Raw genomic sequence first — 23734 nt, 5'->3', positions numbered from 1 at the left:
AAAAAAGAGAGTTCTCATGTATAAAAGGTCTGCCTTATACATGAATTTTATATCAACACAAGAGTATAATTTGATCAGAACTTATTTACTACTCCATTTTATAAACAGAGCTTACCTCCAAATGACATCATACACAGGATCAAGACACACACCAAATCCTTGCAGGTCCTCTTGTTCAGAGTCATTAAAAGTTTTACAACTCCCATCCACTTTATTTATCAGAAGACATTTAAATGGAGGAGGTTCTGATATAGAAGCAGGTACCAAGCCTTGGGGAAAGATATTTATCCATCTTAAAAATGCATTACCTTTTTATAATGCCTCAGCTTAGAAGATAAGTATTATTTATAAGGGAAGTATTATTATTACATCCATTTTACAGATGAAGAAACTGAGACTTCAATAGATTAATTAAAAACTTTTAAGTAATAGAATCAGTACCAAAACCTCAGGCTGTCTAAATCCACAACACAAGCTCTTAATTTCTATACTCTATCACTCCAGTATATAATTATTTATGATATCACAGACACAAGTATAGATTGATACCTATAGATGGAACTTCAAAGTTTGACTTAAGTTACTTTTCATAAAAATTAATTTCTACCACTTATTTAACAAGAACGAATACAGAAAAATTCCCCCTTCCAATACAGGTTTTATCCTATTACAATTTGGCTCATGTTTCCACCACTCTCTAGCTTATAAATACTCACATAAACACAGACATTTAGAAGCTTCTTTAAAATTTCTTCAAAGAGAAAGAAAACAGAAAGCTCTAAGATTATCTATCTCATGATAGGTAAAGATGAACCATTTACTGTCAATCACAACAAAGATTTTGGGAAGAACATTTGTTTGTTTGGGGGTATTACCTATTATGTGTTTACTGGCAAAAATTTCTGATGTTGCCAGCACGTGAGAATTAATCAGTGCTTCATCTATGCGTAAGAAGGTCTGGTCCCCACTGGCACCTATCCAGGTAGCCTTCCTTCCATACTTTGATCCAATGTTGGGCATGGGAGCTGGTTTTGCATTCCAATATGGCACATCCAAAATTGGTCTACCCAGCTGTCCTTTCTAAAAGATTAAATAAACCATATTAACAACATTACTAGATAAACAATCAATAATTTTTTATAAAGTTAAGAAGACAGGAGACAAAAACAGCTCTATGAGAAATTATTCTTTATCAACTGTTAGTACTTTTTTTAATTAATGAATTCATGTGACACTTAGACCAAAATTTGTAAAGGAATAAAATAATTTCTATTATTCTTAGGAACGCTCTTCCTAATAACCCACCGAGTGTATTATTAAAAATAACAATAAAGCTGAAAAATTTTTCCATCCAAGAAATCACCCTGAAATATTGTCTTCACCTACATTTAAAAGTATAATACACAATATGTTAAAAAATTAGTATTACAAATTGTTATTTTAAAAAAATCACTTTGATATTTTAAGTTGATAGTACTTAAGATGATAGAAAGTCACTACTAAAATCACACAGTCTGAAAATATTTGGGTAAAGGCCAAAATAATGAATACTACAACTGTGAATACAATTAGAAAATTACATTTTTTACACATGATCATGTGTTACTAAGTTATTTATGTTTCAAGATAAACAGCATAACCAATGGTAAGGTATGATATCTTAAGTAAGTAATTGTTAACTCACTTAAAAACTATGGCTGTCTATAGGTAGTAGGTTAGGTAAGAGTTTAATTTAAAAAACAACAGAAAGTCTCTCATTACTAAGCTAGTAGTAGCTATAAAAGAAGGCTGATGGTGGATGGGTAAACATATATCCACCCCTGGTTCAGGAGCTTGCCCTCCCCCCAAAGCACTCCCCTTCCGAAAGCCCTCTGGAGGGTGGAAAGTGCTGTCTCATGGCATCCAGGGTCATCTGCAAGTCCTAGGAATGAGAAATCATTAGCAAAAAACCTGAAGAACACTGGAGCACTGCAAATAGCCTGGTTAATTCTCACCCAACTATCGGGTTTCTAGGGTATTCTATCCCTCCTTCAATACCACAGCAAGAAAATACAGCCACAAAGTGACTGCAAAAGCAACAGAGCTTTAAGCACTGGGCTGAACCAGGGAAGGAAAAATGTGGAAACCACACAAACAGAGAAGAAGCCCAAAATTTCGATGTTAATATGTTAATTCTTAGCTTCTTTCAATGTCTATCCTTATTTTTTGACAAAAAAAAAAAAGGCATAAAAAATGTGAACAGTGAGCAAAGTATGTCATATTCAAGGATATATTATGCTTTTAGAAGAAAAATAATTCTATTTGTCACTGACTACTGAAATAAATATCTATTCCCTTACTATCAACCAACTAATGTACGGAAAAGCAGTACAAAAATACAACAGATGACTGGACAGCACCACGGGATTCATAATGTGGTTATACATAAGCCATAGTTAAATTCATAAAAGTTCACAATTAGGACTTCTGCAGGTAGAGGACAAAAATGGCTGTCTGATTTCAAATATTACCATTCACATTCTTCCCCAAAACAACATAAAACCAACACACAGGGCAAAGAAAACCACGCATGACTCAAGCCTTCAGCAGTTTAGGAAACAGCAGACCTTTAAGTCACCTGTAACCAGAGGAAGAAACCAAATTCCAACCGTCTTCACCCTGGACCTGCCACTTCAAGCTAGAGGGAGTGAAGAGTGCAAAAGGGTGGCTTATGAAGGAGAACAGTGGAGTATGGAGGACTTAGAAGAAGCACTGGTAAAATCATCTCCCAAAGAGAAAATCTAACCCTTAATGTCAAAATATGAAATGAAGGTTCACAGCACCAGCTACAGGAAAAAGGCTTCAAAGTGTGCAGGACCATTTCTCACCCATGAGACTGATGCAAATTAAAAGGTATGACAGCATATTCTGTTGACAAGGCTGTGGAGAAACAGGCATTTTCAACCATTGCTGGTGAGAATGCAAAAATAAAGGGAATTGTTAATATCCCACAAAACTGGATAGGCACTAACCTTCAACCCAGACATCTTACTTCTAGAAATTTACCTCAAAGGTACATCTCTAACAGTATTTATTGCTTTCACTGCAAAATATTGGAAAGTACTTGCAAAATATTGGAAAGTATGTCCACGCATAAGGAACTGAATAACCTATAGTATATATGCACAAGAGTACTATGCAGATATAAAAAAAAGAATAAGGAAGATCTCTACGAACTATCACAGAATGATATCTAGGAGATACAGTAAAGTGATAAGGGCAAAGTGCAGAAGAGCATATATAAAATGCTACCTTTTGAAAAATAAAGGGAAATAATTGTATGTGTGTACATATATACACACATACCTGTATCTATACAATACACACAGGAAGTATAAACTGGAAAACAACGAAGTTCATTACTTACAAGCATGGAGTAAAGGGGATATGGGAGGAGATGACACTTGACCGAGTACGCTATTTTTGTGTAACTTTTAATTTTTGGAAACATATTAATGTTCTACATATTCAAAGAAATATAATTATATCTAAGGACATGAGAGGAGGGATCCTAAAACTAAAAGCAAACTGAAACAGTGCACTGGACCAGAAGCCCCTTTCCTTAGAAGTCTGAGAGCTCAAAGAAGACAGGACATGCCAGGCGTCAGCATTTAACCAGTGTCTTCCCCGGAATGGCTAGGAAGTCTGTTACCACAGGGAGAAGAGGAACACCATTGTGTAACAGTCCTCTGAATCTGCCCTCCCTTTGGCAACCGTAGGGAGCCTCATTCATTGTTCCAGGCCAAAGTTATCTCCGTGCCGAAAGGGCATCTCTCTCCCCCAACCCCTGACATTAGATCTTACTCACTTTATAGAGATGACCCCCTGACCCAGGACAGGGTGAGACAAACAGACCTGTAAAAGTGCTTGTTTTCAGGGACAAGGGGAAGAAGGGTGGTCACTGGCTGTAGCTGTTCTTCACGAAGAATCTATTATTTGTACCTATTCTTATGACTATTAACTAAAGTTTTTTTAAAATTAAAAAAAAAAAGGCAAACTGAAACGGATGAATCCAACTCTATTCCAAAGGAATAACATAATTCCACTGAAATGGGGTGGGGGAGAGCACCCAAGTAACTTATGAACACAGTATCTGACTATATGCCGTCAGCTGTGGGGAAGGACACAGGTGAAAGGGGGCAAGAGCGAGAGTGACAGACAAATCCTGAACTCCTTTTAGTGAGTTTGTTTTTATAGTGGTGTGGGAAAAGCAAATATAAAACTATTTTACCCATATTTCAGGACTGAGTGAATGAGAAATAAATGTACTCATATTGTTAGAAGCCAGAATTCTTATTGTGGAAGAAAGGAAACAAACATGGAATGGGTCAAGGTAAGAAAGACCCCTGTGGGGATAGATTGGAAGTAGAGGTACTGGTGTGGGCTTATGATTTCTAAAATACCTACAGGTATGCATACATATGTGTACTGGGGATATAAAGACACCCCACTGCAATGAATACACTCAGTGCTCAACTGGTGTCTAAAACTATTCCCCACTAAAAAGAACCCATGTTCTTGGAGAAACGGCTGATTCTAGGACTGACACAGAGAAGCCTGAAACAACTTGTTATGCCAGGAAGTAAGGAAGTACCCCCAAAATGAAGGGGCATGTCATAAGAACACAGGAGCCAGCTCAAAGGGATTCTGATCCATGAAATCTGAGACAATCTACACACCCAAATAATTATGGACAGTAATGAGGAAAATAAAAATACATGGATCTGTACCAAATAAACCAAATAAGAAAGAAGGGCTCCTGCTTACAATAAAATGCAAAGGGCCAACTGTTAAATGTGAGGGGGTGCTGGAGTTAGAAAATCATCATTTTGCAGTCATTAATAGTAAAGACTGGTTTAGGCAAGAATGGGAACCTAAATCTAGGGGGAAATTGTATGAGAAGCAGGTACCTTAAAACTGTCTTATTAAAAAAGTCAATCCATAAACTGCTTATTAGTTTCAAGAGAAAAAATACTAATTATGCAGTAGAAAAATCAGACATTTTCCAGGTGGGCATTTTGTGCCTTCAGATGTGATGCCTGAGGAGAACACAACATCACTTACATAGTATTTTGGCCTGGAATACCCAACCTGAATCTAAACATGAGGAAATATCACAGAAACAAAAATGAGGACCATTTTATTTAAAAAAAAAAAAACAAAGTACCATACTCTTCAAAAATGTCAATGTCATAATAGACAAAGAAAAGGTGTGGAAATGTTACAGATTAAAGGAGACTAAAGAGACATGACAATCAGATGCAATACCTGATCTTAGATTGGAGGAGACAAAAAATGCCAAAAAATAATTATTGGATCAATCAAAAAAAAAAACACAAACTGAAGTATTCAGGAATAAAGGATCATAATATATGCAAAGTTATTCTTAAAGGATTCAGGAAAAAAATATGTTTTACACACACACACACACAGTGCTTAAGAGAGAACAAGAGCACGCATGTGCAAGTGATAAAGCAAATCAAAATGATACCAATAGGTGAAGCTGGTTCAAGAGTATATAGGTGGGGGGTGGGAGGGATGGGGTGGCTGGGTGATAGACATTGAGGAGGGTATGTGCTATGGTGAGCACTGTGAATTGTGTAAGACTGTTGAATCACAGACCTGTACCTCTGAAACAAGTAATACATTATATGTTAAAAAAAAAAAGAAGAAGAAGATAGCAGGAGGGGAAGAATGAAGGGGGGGAATCAGAGGGGGAGACGAACCATGAGAGACGATGGACTCTGAGAAACAAACTGAGGGTTCTAGAGGGGAGGGAGGTGGGGGGATGGGTTAGCCTGGTGATGGGTATTAAAGAGGGCACGTACTGAATGGAGCACTGGGTGTTATACACAAACAATGAATCATGGAACACTACATCAAAAACTAATGATGTAATGTATGGTGATTAACATAATAATAAAAAAATTAAATTAAATTAAAAATTAAAAAAAAGAGTATATAGGTGTTCTATGTACTATTCTTACTTTTTGCAATCTTTCTGTAGTTTAAAAGCATTTCCAAATAAAAGATTTTTTCTGAAAGTTCACATTTACATTTAAAAAAAAATCAGTAGTTGCAAATTACATCCCAGAGACTTAGGTTATGGAGTTCTGAGTAGTTACCTACGTCAGAGACGGTATAGGCTTATTAGCACAGTCTTACGAGGCTTTTCCTTGATCTCTACTATGCCCAAACTATACAAAATTCTCAGAGATTTTCAGTCTTTTCAAGCTTTGGCAGAAAGAGAACAAAACAGGCAAGCAGACAGAGACAGGGAGCGAGGGAGAGGAAAAAGAAAACTATAATTTTAAACAAATCTACAAGAAAACCAGGCTTTTAAGAAGTTCTAAATTAGAAACAGTTCTATATGTTAAAAATGAATCTTTGCAAGCTACCTGGGAAATATGCTTTTAAATGACAGAATAACTCTACTGAATGCTTAAAGGATTTTGACCTGGAATAAGCATGTCAAATTCTAACACTGCCGTTAAATATAATAAATCCTAATACGACACTAGAGAAGATAATTATTTCACAGTAATGTCATTCAGGTCTTGTGTGTGCTGGATGTGGAGATAGGAAATATGCATATGCAATAATTATAACACAAGAATTTCACTGAAACCAGAAAAAACAGCTGACACAGACAAATTGTAAGGCGATGGTACAATGCAATACTATTAATGCTTAAAAAATTCCTTACAGAAAAACTTCCAAATGTGAAGACCTGTCCGTCCATTAAAAGTACTGCCGTGTGGTTGCTGCCTGCAGTGACTTGTGTGCTAGGGCCTGGCAAAGCTTGAACAAGAGTGGGACATCCCCTAGGTTAAAAAAAAAAAAAAATTAAGTCAATTTCTTACAAGACTCAACCGAAATAAAAAGCAATAAATAAACATTGCAATCAGGAATAGAAGAGATAAAAGGCACTACTGGTATATTTAGTAAATATTTATTGAAATACTATACGCCTGCCTTCATTCTAGGTGCCAGATATACAAAGATGAAAAAGACATTATCACTGACTTTAAAGAGATTATCAAAGATTTCCTGAATTTACTACCCTACCCTACTTATGGACACATAATTTTTATTTTTTCTGAAAGACTGGTGCTACCTTTGTTCTAAAAGGAAAAAAATTTACCTTTTATAGCAATGGCATGTTAGAGATCTCTATAAATATTTATTAGCTGAAATAAAAATCATACGCTGCTTTAACAGGAATTCAATCCAGGAGATATACAAAACAATCAATTTTATATAATTTTTTCTAGCTTTTTATCTGAGCCATAATTTTAGATTTTAACATAGTGGTTAATGAAATCAGAATACAGTATGGCGAGAGGCACTAGAGCAGTGACTGGATGCTCCAACTCTAGAGCTAGACTGCCTGGGTGTAAACCCCGGCTCCACCACACAACAGCAGTGACCAAGACTGTGAGCAAGGTACTCATCCTTCTTGTATTTTAGTTTTCTCTTCTATAACATAGAGGATAATATTAAACAGTACCTACCCCGTAGGGTTCCTATGAACAATAGAGAAGTTCATATATGTCAAGTGCTTGAATCAATGTCTAGCACACATTTAACACTGAGTAAATGGTAACTATTACAATAAAGGACATCCTTATATCCATTGTATCCACCCTTGTATGACTTTATTAAGCATTTATTAACCACTTTTAATAATCATTATCTGTAATTAGAATAATCACTGTAGAAATAGTAGACACATAATAGGAGAGCTCTGTTTTAGAGACAATTCTGATACTTTAAATTTTTTAAAATTTAATTTTTTTATTTAGAGAGAAAGAGAGAGAGCACGAGCAGGCAGGAAGGGCAAAGGGAGAAGGAGACAGAATCCTAAGCAGGCTCCATGCTCAGTGCGGAGCCTGACGCAGGGCTTGATCTCATGACCCTGAGATCATGACCTGAGGTGAAATCAAGAGTCAGATCAACTGAGCCATCCAGGCGCCCCATAATTTAAATTTTTAAAAAATTACATAAAATATATTTTCTAATGGTTATTCAGGCTGCAATGAATAGTACCTGGAAACCTAGTTATGAAAATCTTGCAATAATCTGGGGAGTTATGATGAAGACCTGAACAAAAAACAGTATGAATTCAAAGAAATGAATGAATTTGATAGCTGTAAGGAACAGAAGTGACTAGACTTGGCAGGTGACTGATATGGGGCAGGAAGGTATTTTGCTTAAGCAACAAGGTAGATGGTGGTAACATTCACTTAAGACATGAAAATGAATGAGATCTAGGAAGACAATTAGAGCAAAGAAGAGATCTTAATTTTTATTATGAGTTTCTTCTAACACTTCAGGTATGGACAGAGGAAGAGCTCACAGCAATCCCAGACATAACAAAGAGGAAGAATGAACTCTGGAAAAATGTGTTATGAAGATAGCTACCAGAAGAGAAGGTTTCAAGAAGGGGGAAATAATGTACATGCTAAACACTCTAGATACACATACAAATGACCACTCGATTTAGTAAGAAAAAGGTCTCTTTGGTGGAAAACAGGCACAAAACTAGCAGATGAGGAGTTAACAGTGAGGTCAGAGACTATGCAAAACCCCTTCAAGAATCTCCACACAAAAAAGAAAAATAAAGGAGAACCAACAGCTAAAGGGAAAACGAAGCTCAATGAGGCTTTGTTCCTTTTAAGATGATAGAGATTTATATAAGTTTAAAAGCATGAGTGGAGATAAAAAGGCTAAAGATACAGTTTAGAGAGGAGAAAAGAAACAGGGCGAGATCCCTAAGGAAAAGGCAGGTAGGCTTCATAACATGGATAACAGGTCCCTCTTTCAAAGTAACATAAAGAAGGAGCAAAAGAAGTAGTATGGATGCAGATAGGTTTGTAGAGCTGGTGGGCTAAAGAATTTCCCACCTAATGGTTTTTATTTTTGCTGTGATGGAATAGAAGTCTTGTGTTGAGAGGAAGAAGGAAATGGGTAAAGCAGAGGATCTGAAGATTACAGAAAAGGGATGGTGGTGAATGGAACAAATAAATACGTAGACCAGGAGTTTTTAACTAAGATTCAAAGGCTTCTAGGAAGTCTATGAGTGAGCTTCAGGAGATCTGTGAACCTTCTAAATTTGTAAGCCAACCTTTATGTGTATATTCTTGTATCTACTGTTCTGAAGAGAGACCCCATCTTTCATCAAATTCTCAAGAGGTGTTAAACCAAATAGTTCAAAACCAAAAAGCAGAACAATGACTGCCCATTGTAGAAGCCCTGGTTGAATCTGGAAGTCAGGTAACAATCTGCACACATACAGTCATTTACTTTTTTCCAGAAGCCTAAGTTAGACATGGAAAACATGGATAGATTGATCCATGCTGGAAGTGCCATGCCCTAGCATTGAGATCAAGAGGGAAAGAAAACTGAGGTTACTGGTGAGAGTATAGATGAAGAGAATAAATAACAATCTCTAACTTGGGGAGAAAATAAAGTAAAAAAAGGTAGAAGAGAATAAAAATGTAAAGGGCAGTGGGGAATGAAGTACTGATAAAGTCAAAGGCCAAGTAAAGTAAAGCTAAGTAACAGAAAAAGAAATTATCATCAGATTATGAGGTGTTTAAACTTAAGAATTCAGAGCTGGAGCTGTGCTGGATCCAAGATGGGTCCTAGGAATAACTATCATGAATGTGGAAGTGAAATTTACTAGATAGAAGGTGTCAAGATAAGTATATTGTATGGGACCACTGACAAGGAGAAAAAAGTCATTCATGAGTGTGACAAGACTCTGAGTCAGAAAACACTGTGAAACAGATACGAAATTTTAGATGAATGAAAGGCAATTGAGTGAATGGTAAGTAATAAAAGGGGAGTCAAGCCCAACAGCCCTGCCTCAAGAATAATATGACCAATAGAATAATAATAAAGAGTAATATGACCAAGAATAGTAGTGAAAGGTAAATGGTTTTCAACTCTGAGCTACAGGAAGTTGTGCCAAAAAAACAACTGCCCCAAGGGCTATATGGTGAACTAATGCTCTCTAAATGTCCAGTAGCAAAGAATAAAGGGAACATTCTTATAACAGTTCACTTGTCTGTAGTATGCAAAGCACTTTTACATAAACTATCACTGATTATTAAAATAACTCTATGGGTAGATCTGAAGAGCTTCAAGCATTTTCCTAAGAGCTGGTGGCAGGCCTTCTAATACAGTCTTTGAACCCTTTCCATAATATTAGTGAGCCCATTTATTAAATTATTTGGACTACATAAGAAGAACGGAAAAGAAAAACTACATGTGTATGTTTGCACGCATGTGTGCACACTAGGCATTTTACATACACTGCATTAATTCTTCAACAATCCTATGGGATATCTAAAGTAAGGCCTAGTAAATTGCAGTTATATAGTTGGTAAGAGATGAAGCAAAGATTTCAACCTTCTCTAAATGGTTCCAGATACTATGATTGGGTAATATATTAATGCAGAATGAAGATAAGTCTAGCAAGAAAAAGAAGAAACTCAAAAACACTATAAGAATGATCAAAATTCTACTGGAAAACAGAGAATAAAAGCATCTAAACTATATAATCTCTTTGTCAACATCCAGGTTAAGGTTTACTGAAAATGGTAAAAAAAAAAAAAAAGTAGAATTCAGACATGTAGAAGCATACTGAACAAAATAAACAAACCAAAAAGAGGGTTAGTAGACTCATGTCATAAGAATGTATAGAAGCCCTCACAAGCTTTCTGACAATCACTTTAAAAAGCAGCAGCTAACATCACTGAGCACTTACTGTGGACTAGGCCCTGTGCTAAGTAATAGGCATGATCTCCCTGAATTCTCACAAGAACCTTCAGAGGAAAATATACTTACTCCAGTTAAACAGAGGAAGAAACGGAGACAAAGAAAAGTTAAGTAACCTGGCCAAGGTCATACACGGGCACCAGGTGATAGAAACAGGACCCAAACCAGAGAATGAACTCAGTCATTCCGCCAAGACAACACATTAAGTAAGGCGACCATCAATAACATTTTGTTACTCTTTGCCACCATGCACACTTCAATACTGACCTTCATTAACCACACATTAAATTCCAGTTAAAAGCACTTGATTACTACAAACTTTTAAAAATAGGCCCCAATCATCCCCTTTAACTAAATATCTATTAAATGTCTTCTTTGTGGTAGTTAACATGTATGCGATAGGGACTCTGTTCCTCCTGGGGCTGTTCCTCCACATACGTGGCCAATTTGTTTCTGAATTAGTACCATAGTTCTTCTGTCCTGCCTTACAAGTCCCACATGGGTCAAGACAAACAGGGTAACTAGAATGGTTACAACAGAAACGGTTTTGGCTAATTTCTATTTAGCACACCAGGCATAGTGTGTAAGCATTATTTCACTGGGTTACCCAGTTTACTCTCCCCACACCACATACTACAACTCAATGGAACCAGGAATGGAAATGTACCTGTGGGAAAAGAACAACTTTGAGCAGTTAAAGCAAACCCCACCAGAGTTTAATCTTATTAAGAAACCTGAAATCTTTTTAATAATTTAAACCAATTATATTTTTGTGAAGATGAAAAATTCCAGCTATTCAAAATACTCAGCATATTGTTATGATATCATCACCTGAGCAAGTCACTGCAAATTAAGGGATGGTGCTCACTGATATAATCAGGTCTACGAGACAGTGTTTTTAGGTAACCTCTTTATTTTAAAAGCTGACAAGAGCACTTCTCTTTCAACAGCCATTACACCTCAATGTAGTGTAGCAGAATCTTGTGCCTATGCTGATCATTCGTCATATCGCACAGTTACCTCAGAGCTGTGACTTGATTATAATCATGATTTTCACTATTTCCCTCCCACTCAGGAGAGAACATGAAATATAGTGATTTGCCAATTATTTTCTGTGGAATGGCATCTAAGTACAAAGTACGATTTGTGAAGAAGCGCCCTCTTGTTGCACAAAATTGATGGTCCATCATGTCTAACCATAATGCACTTTTCTCAGCTTATGCCATGACTACAAAATAATCAATAACAGCAACAATGATGATGATGATGATAATGAAGATGATGATAAACCCTCTTCTCCTGTGTCATGAGCCTCAGTGAAAAACAGAAAAGTTGCCAAATTCTTCCTCATACAAATTACAACCCTGACTCAGTCTCTGCATATCACTGATGTCATTCCACTCTAAAGCAAAATATATGTTGCCTTCTAACACCTGACTGTAACTGCTCAACCCTGTAAGCCGTTGGTATTTTCTCATGTCCAACATCCAGTATCCAAATGTCATATCCAGTGATATTTGATAAACTAATTCTGCCAAAGACCTTTTTGTTCTCTTTGCAAGCACAGTATTTGTCATTAAGATTGAGATAGCTTTTGTTAACTAACTAGTATTAAAATAAAACACTTAAATAAAAGGAAAAAGATTGTGATAACTTTACAAACCTCTTGACAAGAATATCAAATGTATGCTACACCTATATTTTTAGTGAGAAATTCAACTTAATGGTTCCTTAATCATCTCTTCTCATTAGCAACAACATTCATCAAAGTAACTAAGGACATTCCATTTCATACCCATTTTGTGTGCACTGCAAATGGGTCTCACCCTGCCCTCAAGGGACAGACAGTGAGTGGTTCTTAATCCTGATGCACGTTAGAGTCTGGACAGCTTTTAGGAAAAACTCTTGATCCTATCCAGCACTGCCCTTGCTGCCTCCATCCACCTCCACCCCACCCCCACCTCCCAACATACACTTCTTAGAAATTCTAGAGGTAGAATCCAGGCATAGGATTTCTGAGGTTCCCTAGGTAATTCCAATGTGCAGCCAGGATTAAGAATCATTGGTCTTTACCATATAAATGGCAATAACTGCATCCCTGCCAGAGTAATGGGGTGATTTCAGAACAAAGTGAAAATCCTGGATTTTATTTAATGACTAGAGTAATTCACTGTATGTAAAAGAGAAACCATATACACCCAGTTGATTCTGGCAGGTATCTTATGACTACAAGGGAGAATGAGGCAGAGTAGAGATTCACAAAAGAAGGTTCTTATGGCGAAATGAATTAGTAAGTCAAGTCTGGCCTAAAGCTGCCGTACCTATCTCCAGACTTGATCAACAAGGCTGGTTTCAATGGTGAGGCAGCCATATATGTGGATCACTCAGATCTCTGACAACCTACTTTAGGGAGCATAGCTGACTGACAGCCTTAGATGCTGTTCCTTTGGATCCATGCGGCCATTCTTCCCCTAGGTTGCTGCCAGCCTATGTCTGAGCTGGACCATCCTGCCCAATTTGGGGCTCCTTCAAAGGCAACCTCAGCTTGAGGACACCCCATTGCCTGCCTGAAACTCTCTCAGAACCGCACTTCACTCGAGACACTTCCTACTCTATCCTTCCTTCCTTCCTCTCTCAGGGGTCAGACCTGTGACCTGGGCATCGTGTCTGACAGTTTCCCTGCTTATTTCTGCTCTTTTCCCTTTTAACTTCCACAGGAGCTTTCTCCCAATGAATCCTTTGCATATCACGTCCTGTCTTAGCAACTTCTTCTTCAAGTCCTGAACTAATAAAGATGGATTTTCTATACTTTTGGCCAAAAGCATTCTCACTACTGTATTAAGCAGGAAACGGATTCAGCTGTTTTAGGAAAGCCAAAGTTAACAGGGACTTAAACAAGATACAAGTTTATTTCTCTCTCAGCTAAGCGTCCACTTGTAAGGAGCCAATGTGGCAGTCAAACTATTTCTATCTTGTAGCTCTGTCAATCTCAATACATGGTTTCCAATTTATGATTGCTGTATCAACTTCTCCAGTTCCTGCCACCAAACATGGATTCCAGGCAGCAAGCTGGGAAGGAAGGAGAGGAGCATGGTTCCAAAGCACAAAGCATTTTAGTTCACACAGCCATATTCTGCAGAAATGGAGGCAGGAAAACGAAGTCTTTAGCTGCATGGTCATGTCACCAACTAAAACTCTACTCCCAAATGAAGTAGGGAAGAATGAGTATAAGGCAATGTCTGGTAGCCTCCACCACAATTAGTTCTTCACTATTCTGGATAAGTCAAACAGTTTTCTCTGAGAGACCACAGGTTTTGTTTAAAAATTATTCAAATGTTTCCATGATTTCATGTTAATATTAGACCAAAATTTCAAAACAGACAACATCAAGGAATATGAATGAATCCATTGCTAATTTTAAAAAATGCAATTTGGGGATATTCACTGTCTTTTCTATTGCCATGAACAGCCTTTAAAAAAATAGTAATTATTAAGAATATGGTAGGATTTTGTGATAATCATAGTTAATCTTCTATTTTAAAAGTATAAAACGTAAATCAACTTTTCTTCTGAAACCACAAAATAATCTATCCTCACAAAAGCACTCAACCACAAAATCAAGATCCACCAATAATTTATGGGCTACACTTTACAAAACAGTGGTATAAATACAATTTCAAGTGTAGAAATATATATTTAGAAAGAAAAAAGAAAAGGAAAACAAAACAAAACAGTATCTTCAAGTCAGAGTACCTGGAATTGACATCTCCATGTCCTAGTTGCCCATGCTGCCCATATCCAAATGTATAGACATCTCCATTTTCCATTAAAACCACTGAAACCAAAATACACAGCTTTTTTTTATTATATGCATTTTATATTTCTATCATAAAAATTCTGAAAGCAGTATAATATTCACTATTTAAAATTTACAGAGCCATTAAAATGGGTAATTGACATCAATGGATAAAGAATATGTAGCATACATATATACAATGTAATATTATTCAGCCATAAAAAAGAATGAAATCTTGCCATTTGCAACAACATGGATGGACTTAGTAAAAGAAAGTCAGAGAAAGACAAATACTATATGATTTCACTCATTTGTAGAATTTAAGAAACAAAACAAATGAGCAAAGGGAAAAAAAAAGAGATTGAGAGAGACAAACCAAGAAACAGAATCTTAACTATAGAGAACCAACTGATGGTTACCAGAGGGGAGATGGGTGGGAGGATAGGTGAAATAGTTGATGGGGATTAAGGAGTGCACCAGTCATATGAGCACCAGATGATTAAAATAAAAACTTGAAAAAAAAAAGGGTAATTGAATCACAGGCAATTTATATTTAGTAAGATAATATAATTTTAGTTCATAATACATTAAAATTCTTATAAATACCCCTTAATAATATTAATATTTAATAAGATACCGGTTTGGGCCAACTGTAAAACCCTATCAATAATGAGTAGAAAATTCCATAGAAAATAACATTCTCTCATATCTAGGATAATTATATAGGTAGCACATGGGTTTGAGCTCTGTACAATTTATGCACAACTTCAGTGAAATGTTAGAACCTTAATATCTGTCAATGCCTTATCAAATAAGGAAATACATTTAGTACCAAAGAAAGAATTTAACATTTTTTATTTTTATAACAGTTGAATAGTACAACCCACGCTATATAGGTCAAATGTCAATAATTTACTAAGAATTTAATTATTTTCTACATTTTAAGAAAAGAAATTTGTTGATACACATTTTTCATTGAACAGTAGCAAAATATGGGACCAGGTGATAAAAATCGCAGAATCCTAGAGTGCAAAGGGATTTTAGGGATTATTTCATCTTCAGGAGTTTCATTAATTGAATTATAAAATAAGTCCATCAGAAGACAGATTAAAAACCAGATTTCTAGACAAATACCTATTCTATCATGCCAGTTTTTAAAAAGAGATTCTGTAACAAATACAAAGCTTTTACAGATTGGAGAGAAATTGCCATACTACAGCTTTTAACACATACTAAATAGACTACATTTGTCAAAACTAAACAAATATTTAGCACAATTGTAAAAATGCAGTTATACCCTAAAGTTCCAGCTGCTACCTGAATGGTGAAATCCACAGCTGACTTGAACTGCCCGGAGCTCACAGTCAAATCGCACAGAGCCTGGAGGATATGTTGTGATTTTGCTGGCATCTTTTTCTCCTCGTTCTCCACTTCCATCTGTAAGTGTCATAATTTGTGATTAAGCCATTATTCATCTTCAAAATAAAACTTTAAATCAGTTTACTATGGAAGAACAAGAGAAAAATGTTAAGAGAAATAAGCAAGAAGAATCTGCAGCTGTTAAAGTGATAGATCAAGAATCTACCTGCAAAGAAGCAATTTTGGAAAGATATACTATATATTTCTGTTTGCAAATATCACTAAATCAATAAAAACAGAGAAAAGATTTGGTTATGGATAAAAACTATTAAGCTAGTCAGTTATGTAATGTAAATGGGTCATTAAATTATACAAATAACAAAATCCTAATTAGTTTACATGGGAAAATTTAGTTTGCATAAAAATAACTGCATGCAAAGTCATTTAACAATTATTTTAAACTCAGTGATAGTGTTAGTACCAGCCACATAAAAAAAAATTCCTAGTTGACTTGCAAATGACTTAGATTTCCCATATACATCTCAGAAAGGCTACCCTGTCCATCAGTATTGTTACACTCAACTGAACTTTAAAAAATGTATAAAGACCAAAGAGCTTTATCCAATATATTGTAATCCAATGGCTGGCTCTCATTCATCTTTCCTGTCCCACCCTGCCCCTCAGCCATTCTACTTTGTGGCCTTCTTCTGGCCCCCAAACACTACTCCCAACCAAACCTTTCTGTTTCAGTTCTTCTTTCTTCCCCCCTTCTTTTTATAATTTCCTCCCTTGAACCTGCTTCAAGCATTTTCCTCCACCCCTATTTTTTACATTTGACTTTGAATATTCTGGCATTCTGACCATAAAATAAAATCCACATTCCAGAATATAAAACTTTAGTTTGGAATGTGTAAATAAGGGAGACAACTCATTTTTCCTAATCTAAAACTATACATCACTAACATATGACCTCTGTATCATCAAGATTCAAATTCCTTGCACATGGAATAAATGTAAATCTGGAAGGAATTTCAAAAGGTCAACTAGTCTAAGCCACTCTCATGTGGTATAGCAACTCTAAACAAGTGTGTATAATATGCAGATACACATGTGGATCTACACACATTTTTAATTACATCTGAATTTTTATTGCCCATTTTAGAATGCTAGACAGAAAAACATCAAATCCTGTTATGTTCAGTGTTACCCTTTCTTTTTTTATATAGTATTTCTAACCTTTAGTAATAATCCAGGTAAGACAAGATTGGCCTAAATTATGAGTTCCCTTTTTATAACTAACTTTCTATTATTTCAAAATTCTTTAAACTCTTTATAACACTAGGACAGTAAAACCTCACTAATTCGGAATAACATAGAATGGGTTGGCCCATATGACTTACTGAGAAAGTCTTAATCATAAAACATTTAGGTAAAAATTCAGTTCTAATACCTTCACAAGCAGTACAGAGTATAGATTAAATGCTACAATAAATGAAATGTGGTTACCTACATTATAATTCAAAATAGGCCTATATTACATAAAAATGTACCATAAACATAAAAGTCCTTTAACATACAAGAATTAATTGCTGGACCCAGAGGCTGAAGGCACGTTGAAGGAATCCTTCATTTCTTGAGCCCTTGGTTTGAAAAGCTAGTGTTTTAGACAGGTTTCCCCTTATAAGTATGACCCTGAAAATTCAGAGGAAGAAATTACTTTGATTTTTTTTACTCAAAAAAGATCACAAATACTGCATCTGAAGTATAATAAATTCTGAATTAGTGAGAGGTTTTACTATAATAGGATAAAGAATAGGATTCCTCTTTTGCTAAATTATCTAATGTGGGTTTGCCAAATTAAATCTGCAAGAATGAATGGCCTAAAAAGAAAAAAAATAACAACACTTTGTTTAACTCCATCCAAAATGAAATACAATCTTAGTTCAGAGACTCCTTGTCTTGGAAAGACAGTGGAATGGTTAATATAAATGAGGGCCTATACAAAAAGGAATAAGTATTGTTTAAAAACTAAAGATGACAGATGTATAGAAATTTTACAGCTTTATCTCAATTGGTAAAAATATCTAATTATTAAAACCAAATCTAATCTAACAGAGAAAACAAACTGTGTTCACATGATTTTGTCAGACTTAGCAAAATTCAATATTACAAGTATCATTCCACTTTATATAAATGTATTGATGCTTAATTAGAAGTTTTTACCTTTGAGTTTAGCATTTTGCCCTCTCCCATGAGTCAGAGATTAATATAGATACAAATCCCACAATAGAGGTATAGCATCAGGGAAGGAGAAAAAAAAAAAAGCCTAGTAATTTACTAATTAAAATCATAGTGATTAAAAGAGTATTAGTTATTATTTAAAGGTAAAAATAACACTGGAAACATTTTGTTCAAGTTCATCTAAACAAACCTGTATCTAACTATACAAAATACTCTCTCAATTATTATAGATAGTGAAAACATAACAAGTAAAAGAAAAAAAAAAACAGGGATGAAGTTCTTGATCATTATCAGCAGTAGTGGAAGAATTTTAAAAAATATATATCTGTATCTGGTATTTGATGTCAGTTTAAAAGATCAAGTATACTTCTAACAGTTTAGAAATTTACAGGTTATCAAAGAAAAAAAAAGGTACCTGATTCATAGCCAAAAATTCAGTGTCAATTCAAGAATCAGCAAGTGAAATTCAGCAAGATTAATTCTGCTCAAGCTTGTTATTCAGTAAAGTGATAATGAGCAGCAACAAAGTTAATCTCAGATTTGCAGGAAAAATAATTAGGTCTGAATATTCTTATATTTGGCCATTTAGGTATAAGCATATCTGCATTTTCCCCTAATATGAGTATGTTCATACATATGTGATAATGAAACTATAATAGCTTTGACAGATATCTAAAATATTGTATATATATATATATGCTACACTATTTGTGCATATTTGTGTACACACATAGAGAAAAGAAGATTCAATATCTAAAGGACTCTAACTTTTAATTTTGATCTTTACTTAAATCTACACTTTCTTGGGTAATCTTATAGTCATGCATATCACAAAACGTATCACAGAACACAGTGAGTATGTTGAGCAAAATGACTAAAAGAAAACAGCAAAGCACTTATCAAATACAATTAGCTATGCACTTACTTTATGCTAAACACTGTGAAAATTTAAATAGTACAGTGTAGAAGTGTTTTGGGGCATTGAAGACTAAGAGACTTGAATTGGAATTCTGGCTCTCCTATTTGCTAGCTGTATGACAACTGGACACTGGACCTTCTTTAAGCCTTTGCTTTCCCATCTATAAAATAGCAATAATGGACATTACTTCACAAGGTCCTCATGAGTATTAAGTGAAATAATATATAAAAAGTGCTCAATCAATATTCACTATTGTTGCTTTTTAAAAATCAATACAATAATCTCATGATACCAGTATTGTTACTCTGCTTTGCAGCTGGGAAAACCAAGGCTTAGAAGGGTTAAGTAACCAGCCCTAGTAATAAGTAGTAGGGCAGTTTTGAAGTTTGATCAAAAACAAGGATCAACGACGTAGATGGAACTGGAGGGTATTATGCTGAGCAAAATAAGTCAATCAGAGAAAGACATGTATCATATGATCTCACTGATATGAGGAATTCTTAATCTCAGGAAACAAACTGAGGGTTGCTGGAGTGGTGGGGGGTGGGAGGGATGGGGTAGCTGGGTGATAGACATTGGGGAGGGTATGTGCTATGGTGAGCGCTGTGAATTTAGTAAGACTGTTGGATCACAGACCTGTACCTCTGAAACAAATAATACATTATATGTTAAAAAAAAAAAAAAAGACGATAGCAGGAAGGGAAGAATGAAGGGGGGGAAATCGGAGGGGGAGACGAACCATGAGAGACTATGGACTCTGAGAAACTGAGGGTTCTAGCGGGGAGGGGGTTGGGGGAATGGGTTAGCCTGGTGATGGGTATTAAAGAGGGCATGTTCTGCATGGAGCACTGGGTGTTATACACAAACAATGAATCATGGAACACTACATCAAAAACTAATGATGTATGGTGATTAACATAATTAAAAAAAAAAACAAGGCTCATGTATTTTACAAACACCAAATGGCTGACATCTTAAACCTTTTGTAAAAATAAACTAATTACATATTTAACAAATCTCAAATTTTGTGCCTTTTGGATATTCTAAAAGAGAAAGCAGGGGCGCCTGGGTGGCTCAGTCGTTAAGCGTCTGCCTTCGGCTCAGGTCATGATCCCAGGTTCCTGGGATCGGGCCCCGTATCGGGCTCCCTACTCCGCGGGAAGCCTGCTTCTCCCTCTCCCACTCCCCCTGCTTGTGTTCCCTCTCTCGCTGTGTCTCTCTCTGTCAAATAAATAAAATCTTTAAAAAAAATAAAAGAGAAAGCAAAGAATTCAAAGAATATATATGTATATACACATACATATATATCTTAATTTAATCTTCATATCAACATAATCAGTTAGGAATTATCACTCTTATTTTTAAAAAAAGGAAAACTGAAGCCTAAGAGATTATGAAATTTATGAACAGCCACATAGTTCTAAAAAATGACAAATTTGGGACTAAAACTGAGGCCTAATTCCAAAGGCTCTAATATTTCCATTACACCACACCCATTTCTAAACAGAAAATAGGTGTAAAATACACACAGATGTTTATCAGTGAGCCTTCGGGCTTTCACATTAGTCACTCCAAGCCAGATTTCAGGACTGTCTCCAGAGCAATTCAGATGTCCCTAACCAGGAGTACTACATCAAAATCCTTTTCTATGTAAGGCACTGAATAGCTGAAACAAATGTTAATGCACTTATCTGTTTGAAATACAGTCTGTGGTTACATTTCTAAAATAACTTACTATATGTTTTATGGATTATATATTATACTTATTAACTGAGACTTATATAGTCTAGTTTGCCTCTAGTCAGATTTTGCCTGTAACAGGATGGATTCTATGACTTTCTCTGAATTCTCTCCAATCAGCCAGAAGCTCTCCAACTTTCCATCTTAGAACCCGCTCCTGTGAACAATAAACCCACAGTTCTTACCCTCCACACACCCCTACAAAAAAGTTATAGTCAAGACAATTTTAACTATTACCGTCCTACAATTTGTACCTACAGTGTAATTAAATGTAAGACAGAACACAGCAATTAATATAGTAAATTTCTCAGTGGAAGACAACCAGGGTAAGAAAAAAAGAGAAAAACATATGTAGGAAAAATATATTAAAAGACCGTAATTATATGTGGCAAGAGTAAAAGCAGTGCAAGGCGAGATGATTAAATGACAGGGACAGTGAATGCAAAGGGAATAGGGAGAGAGAATTTGTGGGTGTACAGGAATTAGTGAGTGGTAAGTTAATACTCTATATAAAATAGAGCACCATTTGATAAAATATTATTTACTTACACTTTAAATTCATTTTGGTGGTAAAGAGATGAAACTGTTTCACTCTATAAAACCTGATAAAAACATATACACACACACACAACTGGCTGTATACTGTAATACCACAAGTAAGTCCTTCTAAAGAGGTTGCTACAAAAACACAGTCTTGTTATAAGATAAACCTGTGGTAGATAAGATGGCAGTAAGGCTAGTTACTGTTGATTAACTTTTGCAGCTACTCAATGAAGACACTGTGAAAAGTCTGTTTTAAATTTGTAACCCTAGTCTTCATTTAGCATTTCATTTTCAAATTCTGCAAAAAATTAGGATGTTTGGCCATCAGATACTAACATGGAGCTGAAAAAGTTTTAAACTGTTTCATGAAATGTGAACATTTAACCTCAGGTAAAGTACTGGAAAAATTCCACTTTCCATTAAATGGGGGTAAAAAAAGACACTGAGAAAATCCATCCTAATAGTGGCATAGTATAAAATATGAGATCAGAGATTCTGGCAATAAAATAATTTACATATAGTATACCCCAAATATCGTTCCTTAGATTTAAATATTTATAGCATTATTAGGGCACTCAGTAAATAAAGCAATCACAAATTTTTCCTATGGCTAATCACATTAGATTTAAAATATTCTCTATTTTTATTTCTGTAGAATATATCTTAAATAGTGCCCCACCAGTGCTTTGACTAATAACAGGGGTTTTGTTTGTTTTGTTTTGTGGTTTTGCTTTAAGTGGCAAACTGATAAACTGATAGAGGCAAATGTAAATAAAGTAAATTATAATATATTGCATATGAAAGTTTAAAAATAAAATTACTCTGTAACAGTTTTGCAGCAAAAGAAAAGTAAGACACAAAACAGGTTAATTTGTCCATATGGAATGTATGTGTTTAAAACTGTATTCTATTTTGTGGGGTATATCCTGAGCATTTAAGAAAGCAGCAACTGAAAGTTATACTTGTCAAAGAGCCCCTGGTTCACATGCCAGGATTCAAGGCAGAATTTATATATAAATTTATAAATTCTCTGCATTAAATTCTTTCCTGATATTAGTTTACCCATAGCTGTAGTTTAAAAGAAAATAAACTTGCTTTAGGAATATTTCTAATTAATCCAGAGCTGTGAGATCTCAAAGAATTATTCAGAAATAGATTCTTAGTCAACTCACAGACTTGTCTAGACCTCTGACAGTTTTCGAGGACTAGAATAGGTTTATATAACTCATTCTTTACTCACAGACTTGTCTGGACCTCTGACAGTTTTCGAGGACTAGAATAGGTTTATATAACTCATTCATTTAACCCTCAAATACCAAGTAATTTGTGTGTGTTGTGTATATAAACTTTAATATTAAAACAATGGAAAAGTGTAATAGCAATCAACTCATTATCACTTTATACACTGAATTTAGTAATTTTGTTAATTCTAAAGCATTTTTTTAAAAAAGGACTATAAAATGTCAGATAGCAGACATCTAAGAGCAAATAATAAAGGATAAAGAACAGAAAGTAATAATTATTTTCTACCTTCCCTCAACTTTATGAAATTTGAAAAGAAATGGAAAAGAAAAAGATACACTGCAAAATGTCTTCTTTGTTAAAGTTAACAAATAAAAAGAAATGAGACTGACAGTCACTGACAAACAGTACATCTTTCAGCATGTTCTTTCTCCTCAGGCTATATAATGATAGAAGCAAAGTAGAAGAATTAGGTTTGTGCATTTTCCCAGAGAAAAAATTCAAATGAGTGGAAGAAACTGGGGAGGTATCCCACCTAATTGATAAGGAAGACCAAATACCTTTGTGCTTGTCCCGTTTATGCTTTAGCTGAGCTGGATGGGATCTGAGTCTGGCTAGAGCCTGTTCTCGATGGTTCATAAAAATAGGACCAGCAAATACAAGGGGGCCTGAGGAGAAACATTTTGTATGTGCATAGAAAAGCTCACAAAATGAAAACACTACAATGAATAAAAATAATTCAAACTAAAAAGCATGAAATTTATTCTTTACTGTTTTAGACATTATACTTTTCCCCAAGTTCCCCCACATTAATCCCCCACCCCCATTCCACACACAAGTTTTAATATCTGAACTATAGGTGATAAAGTAAAATTTCTTTTAACTCATAAAATTATCACATAGTTACTAACAGTCTCAAGTACATAATCAGAAAGTTCAATTAAAACAAATCATCTTACAAATATTTTTAATATCATATATATTCAAACTTAGTAAACCATTAATAGAAAACAATATATTTCCTATTAAAATAACAAAATAATTTTTAAATTAATAATTAAATTTTAACA

The 23734-nt window shown here is 35.1% G+C and overlaps 1 protein-coding gene across 16 annotated transcripts in view; it reads right to left on the bottom strand.

The window, feature by feature from the left end:
- MYCBP2 (MYC binding protein 2) overlaps positions 1-23734 on the bottom strand; it is a 272286-nt gene that overhangs the window by 157458 nt on the left and 91094 nt on the right. For 14 of the 16 annotated variants that reach the window (XM_078070219.1, XM_078070220.1, XM_078070224.1 and 11 more), the window contains 6 exons: positions 23225-23332; positions 15938-16057; positions 14578-14659; positions 6746-6863; positions 876-1080; positions 116-269 (listed from right to left, as the gene is read on the bottom strand). In XM_078070219.1, the coding sequence (XP_077926345.1) occupies positions 116-269; positions 876-1080; positions 6746-6863; positions 14578-14659; positions 15938-16057; positions 23225-23332 (787 nt within the window). The remainder of the gene's footprint in view (positions 1-115; positions 270-875; positions 1081-6745; positions 6864-14577; positions 14660-15937; positions 16058-23224; positions 23333-23734) is intronic. The other 2 variants (XM_078070226.1, XM_078070229.1) reach the window with 1 other exon arrangement.

The sequence above is a fragment of the Halichoerus grypus genome, chromosome 4, assembly GCF_964656455.1.
Source record: "Halichoerus grypus chromosome 4, mHalGry1.hap1.1, whole genome shotgun sequence".
Lineage (NCBI taxonomy): Eukaryota > Metazoa > Chordata > Mammalia > Carnivora > Phocidae > Halichoerus > Halichoerus grypus.
The sequence above is the reverse complement of the archived record's forward strand: the minus strand, read 5'-3'. Positions and strand labels throughout refer to the sequence as shown.